The sequence below is a fragment of the Strongylocentrotus purpuratus genome, unplaced genomic scaffold (genome assembly GCF_000002235.5).
Source record: "Strongylocentrotus purpuratus isolate Spur 01 unplaced genomic scaffold, Spur_5.0 spur5_contig_848, whole genome shotgun sequence".
Lineage (NCBI taxonomy): Eukaryota > Metazoa > Echinodermata > Echinoidea > Camarodonta > Strongylocentrotidae > Strongylocentrotus > Strongylocentrotus purpuratus.
In genome coordinates this window covers 155,569-167,832 of record NW_022145555.1, presented here as the reverse complement: position 1 = coordinate 167,832, position 12,264 = coordinate 155,569, and the positions used below count along the sequence as shown (strand labels likewise).

The window sequence follows — 12,264 nt, the reverse complement described above, 5'->3', positions numbered from 1 at the left end:
GATTGGAAATCGAAAGCAAATTTTGCGTTTTCCTAACGGTTTTCCTAACACTAAAGTCTGTTAGAGAAAACGAGTATGGAAAAACCGGTCACTCAAAGATGTTTCCTTTTTTGAGGCACTTCTTGATTAATTTTGAAGCGTTAATTTTTTAGGGCTTCAATATTACACCATATCACATACACTGATAACACGTAGGGCCGTGGATATCAGATTTAACATTGTTAAACGATACCTTTAACGAGATATCCACTTAGAATCATACCATTCACGCATAAGCGGGCAAGGTACAGAGGGAATGAAGTCAACAACTTATTATAAGTCATTTCGATATTGTAAGGAAACCTGTCCCAGAATGCATTCCCTATCCCCATTTCAAGTCAAGTAGAAAAGAGGGGCAGGGGAGGGGGAGGGAGTAGGGAGAGGGAGAAGGAGAGGGGAAGGAGAGGGGGAAGGAGAGGGAGAAGGGTGAGAGGAGGAGAGTCCAATGAGTTAGATAAGAGGAAAGGAAGGGAGAGGGTTTTGAGGTAGATTGTGTTTTTATAAAAGGGAGAGGGAGAGGGAGAGAGAGAAGGAGAGGGAGAAGGGGAAAGGAGGGGGGGGGGGGGGGAGTCCAACGAGTAACATAGGTGGAAAGGAAGGGAGATGGTTTTGGGCTATATTGTGTTGTAATAAAAGAAAAACTCATAATTTCAGATTCATTCAATATGTTAAAAAATATGATTTTTTTTTTTGGGGGGGGGGGTAAGTATTCAGTCTCATTCTGCAAAAGAAAGAAATGTTTGTTCTAGTTTTGGGGATGAAAAAAATGTGTAGTGCGGTAATATTTTCCTATTATACGATTGTGATATATTTTAGTCCTATACATTGTGAAATTATGAACAACGAATTATGTTGTATTTATGTTCGTTTATCAAATGATAAAAAAGCCTTGTTATAATTATGTTGCAGTTTCGTATAAACTTATGATATGTACGAAAAAGAAATGAAGTTTTGAGAAATAAAATCAATGAATACAAAAAATAGTGAGCATAACAATAAATGAGTCTCTGAAAGAAATTTGCAAAAGTTGGCATCTGGCCATTTAAATGTTAATGACCATTCCCATCTTGTAGAGTCAAATTAAAACAATTTCAAAAAAAGACCAATCACAGAAACAAGAAAAGAGAATCATCCTGAGCTTATCAATTATCCTCATGGTTTCTATTTTTTTAATTTTCATTGTTAAATACCCTGTCCGATGAAAATACGACTTTATGTCAATGGAAAGCTGAATGAACAACTTAAGTTATTTTCCCTTTCAGTATTGCACAAAAGCGAATTAAAACCTTATTTTATTCACTTCTTCAAATCAAAGGTCAACAGGGGACAAATTCGCCGCAGTTACAGTGCTTAATTAATGCAAAATCAAATTTGCGTACTCCACGCCCCCCCCCCCGGGGGGGGGGGGGGGGTACTCACATATTAAGACATGCGGGGGTGTGCAGCTCTAATTGGTCACTTTTTGGCAAAAAATACCTTTAAAAATGGGTCTGTTTTTTTACAAAATTGCAACGGTTAAATGAATGTGCCTTTCCAAACGTGAAAGTTCAAAACGTGATCTTAAGTTATATGTTGGTACTTGGTAGAGGTAATAATTTTCCTTTCATTTGATATATGTTTCATTATATTCTATTGATGATTTACATATACATTTTTAACAATATAGAGTGTCCACCTGTTTTTTGGCAGACTGTTTTATTATTCGATAAGGTTAAGGTTTTTGGTAAGGTTTATTGATAACAATTCAAAGTAACAGCTAAAAGCTAACATATAACTGTAACATACAAAAAGTACAATGTAAAATAGGCAAATATTAATTAATACATTCAGTAATTCAATCGATATGGTAAAAGGAATAAAAAGAGAAAGAAGAAGAGAAAGAAGACATAAATAAGGAGGAGAAAACAAAGGGAAATGGGGTAAATGAAGAAAAAAAAAGAAGAAAATATGGTTAATAATAAAACGAGATATGAATTCGTCACTTGAAGACGAATGAGTTGGTCTGCCTGTTTTTTTTCTAAAGGATCTTTGGTGTTAACGGAGAGAGAGAGAGAGAGAGAGAGAGAAAGAAAAGTGACCAACCGGGAATCGAACGTGGGTCGTCGGGGTGGAAGGCAAGTGCCATAACCACTATACCAAATATTATACACAGAGACATTGCACGTAAACGGAAAATGGGATTCTCAAATCACATTGTGTTGTTAAAATATCAGCATGATCCAAACTTCTGATTAAAAAATAAAATATCACTTTTATTTAGTGTAGAGGATTTTCACAGCTACAACATATTCGAAGCTGGGAAAAAATCGAGCGAAAGTAATCGAGATGTTGCTCAAGACTGGAATGTAGAACCAAGATTTCAGAAAAACTCACCTCTTTTTTTAAAGGGGAAGTCCACCCTGAAATTAAGTTAGTTTTAATAGGAGTAGAAAAATGAGAGAAACAAGTCAGTGAAAGTTTGAGCAAATTCCGATTAAAAATAAGGAAGTTAGGATTTTTGAAGTTGTGATCAATCAAACACAAATTGGCAACTCTATGACGTATCATGCGAGCTCAACTTCCATTTGCTCAGTACTAAAACAATCTAAAATTTTCATTTTCCCTCAAGAAAAATTTCAACCATACATGCACCCTAAATATAATAATTGCAAATATGTTTCTATACTCCCCCTGCAAGGAACAAATATATATTCCGTCATCAATAACGAAGAAAACATGATTTTATGGAATATTATGCACAAAGCAAATGAAGGAGAGCTCGTATGATAAGTCACAGAGTTGCCAATTTGTATTTGATTGATCACAACTTCAATAATTCATAACTTTCTTATTTTCATTCAGAATTTGCTCAAACTTTCACTCACCTGATTTTCTTATTATTCTGCCTCTATCGAAACAAACTTATTTTGGGGGTGGACTTTCCCTTTAATTTCTGGTGAGTGCCCCTTAAAAGGGCCGTTACTAAGTGGGAGGGGTGCCCCATTTTCACCTCTGGTAATTGTCCTTTTCCTTTCCATCCAAAAAGTGCTTCTAATTTAAAGCTAGAGCAACTTTTCTTCGATTTCACCCAAATTTGGCTCGCTACACTAGCTCGTATTTAAAGTTGATATTATTATGTTTCTTATCAAAAATATTTTCAGTCTTTCACGATTAGATTATGCTTAAGACCCCCATCAGGGTTGTTTTTGCCTCCTTATTTTTTTTTTGCGCTTCGACCTCACAAATTTTTGCTCGCTCGCAAATAAATATTTATACCAGCATGCACACCCAACTGCAAGGTACATGTATGTGTATGATGTTTAAACAGTATTTTGGACCATGTAAACAGAGAAACAATCATTGAAACTATCCCTGATAATGTAATCATAGTGTAGGGGTATATAACCATGTCTACAAAATTGTATATTTTCGCTTTGAGTTTTCCCTTTGTAGGTGCCCCTTTTTCCCGGAAAGTGTCCCCTTGTTGTTGATGCTCCCCCTCACTATGAATGACGCTCCCCATCCCCTGGCCTGCTAAAATCCCTGAGCTTCCGGGGGCTCCGCCACCTCGACCCCACGCCAATTTACGCTCTACCTGATCGGAAGCCTCTCCAACTTTGCCGTTCCGCGGGGCCTGATCCTGATGAAAGTGTTGAAAGCTGTTGAATGAAACTGAAGCCCGACGCCAGTGATTGCTGTCAACCCCTGTCAATTCATCCCAAATATTTGAAAAGAACACCTTTTTTTTTGGTCCCAAAAATTTCGCAACGACTCAAGGGGGGGGGGGGGGGGGTTCCAACAAAAATCACACACACACATACAAAAAATGAGGGGGTAACCCCTCCCCCCCCCCCCTACACGCGCCTGGTAAAATTGCAATTAATTATTTTTGTAATGTTTAGATGTCTTCAGATTATTATTTATTTAACTTCAAAACATATCATCAAATAATTAAATAAAATGAGGGGTAGCGAAAAAAAATGGAAGAGGGGCACCCGAAAAAAAAATTCTACATCGTGCCATCATCGATCTCTCATGCAGCCGGACTCGCTGTCCCGGGCTATTTTTGATTTTTAAATCCTTTTAATTTTTTTCAATTTTCAAACAAATAAATAACATAATACAAAATAAATAAAAACCCATATATTATGTGAAACGAGCTATTATGCTAGCTTGTTTCGATATTAAACGTAATGCAAAGTTTTGGGAAATTTTGAAAAATTGGGTGGATAGTGAATCTTTACAAGTTTGATATATTTGGATGCCACTGTGGATGTATTATAAGCATTAAAAGAATTAACTCCTGAAACACTTCTGTTTTCGAGAAAAATTTAATATAACAATTTACCGGTGCTCCCGGTAAATTTTGATAAATTTCAAATAGCGCCTACGGCCGAACAATGGTAGCTGCGACCATGAAAATCTCAGAATATGTAGTCTAGTTGTGATATATAATTTCCAAACGGTAATAGCAAATCGGTCGATTTTAGTCAAGAAACATTGTTTCATAGCTAAATTGATATCATGACCTTGAGAGGGAGCTATACAACATAAAGAGTTTATTATTTATAATTTCATAACTGTAGACTCCATTTCAACCGGGACAACGATCAATGAATATTGTAGGAACGCATATGCTTCCAATATGTTAATTTGAACCAAATACCTTTAATATTATCTGAAAGTAAAAAAAAAAAAAAAAAAAAAAAATTTGAAGAGCGCCATCACAAGCTGGAACAGTGACAACATAGGAAACTTCCCTATGTTTATCGAATTAATTGTCATTATTTCGGCTTCATCATGCGGCGAGCAGCAGGTCTCGGGAAAATCAACAAACAGAAACTTGCTCAGGTAAGATATTTTATTTCAGTTTTGTAAAGTAAAAGTTAAACATCAGGATAAACGGTGTTAAAAGTTATGGACTCTGCATTCAGTTGTTTAGCTGTGGACCGACATACTCCTATTGATGTGGGGGTAGGCTAGTCAGTTTCCACGTAAAGTATGAATATGAATGGGTGACCAAAGTTCGCAGAGATTTTGTGTACCGGTATTAGAGAATGTGATATTCGATCTATGATTTCTCATATTCTCCACAAATTTATTTATTTCAATTTTTACCAGATGGACGGCAAAGTATATTAAAACTTGGCTTCAAGAGACATCGCAATCTAAAATAAAAATTTGATGTCGGATCGGTGTGCACGCTGCAACTAAAAAAAGTCGTAAAAACATTTAGACCTTACTTCGCGCAATGAGGCTAGTTACAGCTGATTTATCAAAAAATGCTATAGAAATTTCATAATTTGCAAGGCAAGATATCATACAATCAGCTGGCAACACTTTTTATTTATAATTTTGAGGATATCTGCTCTTAAAATGAAAATTTCCAGACCTTTATCGGTAAGTTAAGTATTTTTCGGAACAGACTGCAAAATTTGCTGATCTTTTGTCAATATTTTCATAATTTTACACCCAATCCCAATGAAAATTTCATCTCTTTCCATTTGCGATATCTAATTTTCGAAATGTCATCAATTTTTTGAGATAGCGAACTTAAAAAATAGAAGGTTTGACTCTGGCACAAATGTTGGGTTTCCAAGTTGAAAACAACATTTTAAGTAATGATGTACATCTCTTGTCATGTATATGAACTACCTTTGACCAATCCTGCTAATACACAAAATCTATTAAATCCAAATCTATCAGGAACAGCTACATGTCATTCAAGCTTACAGTTAACAACTAAATTATTCATACCCCTTGTAAATTTGGTGTTTTTTTGTGTTTTTCGTAACTCAAGAAAAAAAGGTGCACTGATTGAAGTAGGACCTTTGATGAATACTTTTAGATGTAAGCTTTAATATGTCCCATTCTCAAGAAACATTAATCGGGACAAATCAATTGTTCACCTACATGTACTTACAAAATTACAAAACTTGGTAAGAGTATGAATGATTTAGTTGTTAACAAATAAAATGTAATTCAAATAAGCTTGTACTGCGCCAGTGTCAATCTATATTTTGTTTGTGTGACCTATGCACCTAGGCCAAGTACAAGGACAAAGGATCTGAGATTGCAGAGGATCAGTTGAATCAGATGAGTCGTCAGCTGGAGGTCTTCAGGACCAACCTTGAAGAGTTTGCCGCCAACCATAAGTCAGAGATCAAGAAGAACCCAGAGTTCAGGATGCAGTTCCAGGACATGTGCGCCACCATTGGAGTCGATCCATTAGCATGTGAGTGGTTAAAGGCAGAGATGCCAACCAGTACGATTAAAACTCATTTAGTACTATAATAAGAGTGAAATACGATAATACAATATCACCTCTTAAAATAAGATTTTTCATTTTTCAAAAAACCAAAGAAGAAAAAAAAAAAAAGATAAAAAACCCCTAAAAACCACGGAATCGCATAGAAACATGTACAAGTAAGCCCTGCAACCCCAACAAAAACTTTGCTTTACAATTTTCTCATTACATTTTGATGATAGAGCAAACATTTTACTTGACCGTTCTTACCAGTGTAACATTTTCCTGAAATTTTACTGGCCCAGGGCCAACGCGCCAGTGTAGACTAGTGTCGAGTTTTCTCTTCAAACTCTGATTTTTTAGGATACTCTGTCTGTTTTTTGTGTGTCAAGAGGTTGGCATCTCTGTAGGGGAGCTCCACCTGGGGTTATTTCACAAAGACTAAGATTGACTTTAAGTTGGACTTAACTATGGCACACCATTCATGCCACTGGTTGCTCTCACTTTTGTTCTCTCAATTATGATCTGTAATGTTTTTCCCTTCAGTAATGAACTATCAAAAAATGTAGATATGTGACCATGATTTGCAAGTCCCTTGATAGACCAATGCAAGTAAATGGTGAGAGAAAACGGTGGCATGAACAGCCTGCCATAGTTAAGTCCAACTTAAAGTCAATCTTAGTCTTGGTGAAACACTCTCCTGGATATTATCTTGGTGTTAATAAAAGCAGAGAAAATGAGAGAAAGAAATAAGTGAATGTTTGAGCAATACCCAATTAAAAATAACAGCTGGGAAAGGGTTTTGGTCAGAGCTGTTAGAAGCGTAAGATTTCTACTGCGAGATAGTGACAATGAAATATTGCTAGACTTTGCAACGGATGTAGAACCCTTTCTTTTTTTTACTTATTTTTCTTGGGCCTGTCCTTGTTGGTGATCTTGGTCTATATTTTCATTTTTTTAAATTTTTATTCTTAACAAACGGCTGGGAAACGGTTTTGGTAAGAGTTGTAGTCCTGACTCGAGTTGTGAGTTTTCTGCCAAGAGATATTGACAATGAAATGTTGCTATACCTTGCAACGGATAGTTTTATCAAAGTTGACCAATTTTTGTTTGTACAGTCAAACCTGTCTACAACAACCGCAAAAAACGCAAGGGAAACACAAAAAGTGTTTTTTGTAGACAGGTTTCTTTAGTACATGTTTCAATGAGAAATCATTTTCAAGGGAAACAAAAAATGTTCGTGTTGTAGACAGGTGGTCACTAAAGCAGGTTTTGACTGTACTTGTTTTTCTTTTGCTTGTTGTTATTAGCGATCTCTGTCATAATTTGTTTTTTTTCCTACTCTTATCAGCCGGGAAAGGGTTCTGGTCAGAGATGTTAGGAGTTGGAGATTTCTACTATGAAATTGGCGTTCAGATCATTGAGGTTTGCCTGGCGACGCAGCATCGCAACGGAGGACTAATGAACCTTGAAGAGCTGCTCTACAAAGTCAGGAAAACGAGAGGACAGACAAAGCAGGCCCAGGATGTCAGTCTGTAAGTACATCTTGAAGTTGAAGTTTCTTTCAGAGGGGTTTTTCACAAAGATCCTAAGTTGGACTTAAAAATTATGGGAAGCCATTAACATCTATGAAAATATTTTGTAAAATTTATTTTTAAATGGCATAAAATGTTGATTCAAGTCATTCATATTTTCTATTATCAAGGAGATTTCATGTTCTTGATGTGGAATTTAAACTTTATGTAAATGAATGGTAAGTGATAATAGCTATGCTCTAGAACGTTCCCATACATACCTGCATGTTATGGTATGTGAAGTGCATTACGCTTAATTCACTCCTGCGGTTTACAGTGGATTTCCGCGGCATACATTGTATGTGGACAAGGTTTTAGAGGTAAAGTCCTTTGCTCATGCATGCATGCATTTATTCCCATTCATCGTTTATTTTTGCCTTTTTCTTTTTCTCATCTTTAGCGATGACATCAAAAGAGCTATCAAGAAGCTGAAAATCTTGGGTAATGGATTCGGTCTTCATTGCCTGGACGATGGGCGGTTCATCGTTCAGTCTGTACCGGCAGAGCTTAGTATGGACCACACAAGTGTTCTCAATGTAGCACAGGTGAGTGTCCAAAATTGGATCGTTGTTAGATCGTATATTGTGCAATGGGCTTTAGACTAGTTGTGTTCTTATTATCCCTGAAAGGGCTTAATTTGGACCACATAATGTAGCACAGGGGGTTTTAATAGCCCAACGCATACTTCACAGATCTCATACAACCTCATTTAAAATAAATGGGAATAATAGTAGATAGATATGAAAATGTAAACAAACATCTTCTCCCTGATTTGGATTCCAAATAATGATAAGAAAACTAATAACTGGAATTGTAGTATTTTTTTAAATCAAATTAAAAACAGAATAGGCTTCAAATCATAGTGTGTTGGCTCAGTCATTAGAGCGTTCGCCTCACAACCGGGAGGTCGTGGGTTCGAACCCCGGCGGCGTCATACCAAAAGACGTCAAAAGACGGGAGTTGCTGCTACCTTGTTTGGTGCTCAAAATTAAAGGATAGAGCAACGTCGATCTGGCGCTGCTCAGTGGCTGCCGGGCTCATGATCAATTGGGCAAAAAGAATTTCCATTTTTGGTTTAACTTAATAAAATTTGGAGTGGACTTTAAAATATTATTATTATTATTACTAGTACTGGTGACTGGTCAGACAACGATTTAGCTTATCCTTCTCAAAGGAAGCATGATATCCCATTAAATTTAGATTTTATTAATAATACATGTATGACTATTCAGATCCTTGGTCATGAAGTTTTGACAGGTTTAACTGTTCATTTCAAATGCTATCATTTCAAATTCTTCCAAAATTGGATCTTAGTCAGAACGTGTAGTGTGCTATGGATGGGCTTTAAACTAGTTGTGTTCTTATTATCCCTGCAAAGGCTTTGTTTGAATCACGATAGCTTGTATGAGTTAACTCAGTAGTGTTCATACTCGTATTCTAAAAAACTTTCTAGGAAAAGACTACATTAATGACATTGGAATACAATTTTAAGATTGTTTTCATTGAGCAATATATATTTTGTTTAACAGTTGTATTGTGCAATCAGTAAATTTGTTTTCTGGTCAATATTTTCAACATATTTTGTGTATCTGCCATTATAATTGAAAGTGTTATTTTTCTCTTTGTTTTAGGGTACCGGATGTGTGTCCGTCTCTGATCTGAAGACCAAACTGAAATGGGAAGAAGACAGAGCAAAACTAGTTATGGTATGATGATGATATCAAGTTTAAAGGGATAGACCAGTTTTGGAAACGCCCCCCTCTCAAAAAATGAATTGGAAGCTCTTATTACCAATCATATGAAAGAATACGTTTTGACTAATACATGATGATACAAATTTTTTCGAGAAATCACCTACTAATTGATATATTTGGTAAATTATCATATCGGCCTGGATAGATATCGCTAATGCACTTCAATATCGAACATTTGGGCATATATTTCTGCTTTTTTTGCAAATTTAGGTTGAATCATTTCCATCTAAACCTCTGAAGGCAATATTTAAACAATATTGAATGGATATATGCACCCAAAACCCTTGAACCGCAATTTTACAACTAACGGTCTAAATCTTTAACACTTCAATTGCTTTATTTGCCTCTCTTTACGACGCTCATTTGCCACACGTGCAACTTTACACAAAACAATAGGGTTACTTTGTGCAACACAGTGGCTTAGCAAAATTACACATGTCCAGTTTTGATTAGCTCCATGACAACCCTAGTAAACACCTGTATATCTTTATTTTGCACTGGAAACAGTTAAATGATCTTGAAGTTGTTGGTTATCTATCCCATGATACATACAATGTTCTCTTTCTTCCTGTAAAGAAACCAGATGTTAAAGCTTATCTGAACTAGTTTGACCAGGAGGGATTAGACCTCCCTGCATGGGCATTGACACCTGGTTATCTCATCAAAGCTCTCAATTAACATAAGAAAAAGGGGACCGTGGGGGACCAATGGTCACCGATTAGGCATTGTTTGCTATATAGAGGGCGCAAGTAGCTATAAGCAGTGCAGAGAGACTTTAACGGGCTTTGACAGGAAAGAGAGCTTGAATAACCTTATTTTAAGCTTTTCATTTCAGATATTGGTTGTATTTACATGTTTATTCTCCTCATTTTTTATATCTTCTTTCACCTACATTTTCTTTTTTCCCTCTCAATTTGTTGTCTCCTTCATCCTATTTTTGACACTGTTCTCTGTTTTCTCTTCTTTTGGTTAACCGGGCTCTGTTGTCCTATTCTTCCTTTCTCTCTCTCTGTCTTTCACTTTATTCTCCATCCCTTCTCATCCGTTGTTCCTTCTTTCTTCTCTCTCTCATAGGATCAGCTGGTCAAGGAAGGTTTAGTATGGGTGGACGACCAGGACAGGTCAGGCAGGCTCTACTGGTTTCCAGGACTCTTCCCAGAAACTTGATGAAAGTGATTATTTTATTCTATTTCATACACTGTGTTGATAAATGTATAGTGATTATAATCTGGAATTATATATCGCTTTGTGCGAAATACCTTGCCTTACCAATCCCTCCTGACGACGGATAGTCAACCTGTTCGAAACGTCAAGCCACTCATCCTCTCCAAGCGCTATAGTTCTCCTTAGAACTATAAGCTAAAAAAGATAACTTACAGTCTTTTTCAAGACTATACCAACAGTCCTTTTCAGGACTACAAACCCCCAAGAAAGATAACTGAGAATCCTTTTCAGGACTCCTCAATCCTCCCTCTGTATATTTACATCATATTTTAAAGATACTATATCCCATTTGCTGGCCCCCAAAACACACAAAAAGGTTAAATTCCAGCAGCATTTGAAAAAAAAATACTTTTTAGAACTTCTCTCAAAAACGAAAGGGCTTGAAAATGGCTTTTAGTGGGAAAATAAGGACCATTAGTTGTCGAATCAACTGAAGTGATTGCAATCACCTAAGTAGTAGTCTGATTTTCAGACCCTTTTACCTAATGGTCGTACGTTTTGTGCTTCTCGAATATTCAATCAGTGTAATTTTGGCCATTACAAGTAGCAAGTTATTGCATGTTGACAAATGCTCATGGCCTCACCTACCTGTTACAGCTCATTTTATGTTTGTTATTACTGAAGAAAAAAAGATGTCAGTCAGTCACTCAATAGTGTCTGACAGTGAAGTCTAGCAAGTAAACAGGTATAATTGCATAATTTGAATACTAGGACACTGCTAATGTTTAAATTCCACAGATAGGACATACATGACATATTCATAATTCCTGCAAAATTCTACAGAATTTGATGTGGGCTGCAAAAAAGGCAAAACATCTTTAAGAGTCATGGTTTAACATTTGCCCTGAGTTGATCTTGACACCACTGTCATCCTACTTCTTCTCATAACCCAATACTGTTGTCATCAGGGGGGCGTCATGAAACAATAAGTCGGTGGTTTTCACCGACTAATATCATTTTCACCGACAATTTAGTCAGCACTGACTACATTTGACCAATCAGAGGCCTGGAAAATAGTCGGTGACAATAGAATTGTCGGTGAACGTGATATTATTCGGTAAAAACCACCGACTAATTGTTTCATGAAACGCCCCCCTTTGGCCCCCGTCTTATAAAGAGTTGACATCAATAGCAATTCAGTTGCAACTATGTAAATAAGAGATATGAGACTGCAAACTTGCAATTGATCGGAGGACTTGCCATTGATCTAAATTGATCAACCGCAACTCTTTACGATACAGGGCCATGGTTCCATGAATGGGAGGGCTAGACAGGTAGGAGGCTCCATTAGAAAACAGGATATGTGACTTGAATAGGACTAATTGAGGAACCCATGTTTGATCTGTTACTTTAATATAGTTTAGCAGTCCCTGAAATTCAATTCAATTCATTATTTTATGGTCTGTAAAATTATAGAGAAAGAGAAAGAAACATATATGACTAAACA

At 36.4% G+C, this 12,264-nt stretch overlaps 1 protein-coding gene across 1 annotated transcript; it reads left to right on the top strand.

Annotated features, from left to right (window-relative positions):
- The first annotated feature begins 4,754 nt into the window (after positions 1–4,754).
- Positions 4,755–10,960, top strand: LOC590018 (vacuolar-sorting protein SNF8). Its single transcript, XM_030993295.1, has 6 exons — positions 4,755–4,869; positions 6,064–6,253; positions 7,617–7,800; positions 8,240–8,384; positions 9,471–9,545; positions 10,668–10,960. The coding sequence occupies exons 1-6, from the start codon at positions 4,819–4,821 to the stop codon at positions 10,758–10,760; spliced, it is 738 nt and encodes a 245-aa protein (XP_030849155.1). The 5' UTR covers positions 4,755–4,818; the 3' UTR covers positions 10,761–10,960.
- Positions 10,961–12,264: the final 1,304 nt, after the last annotated feature.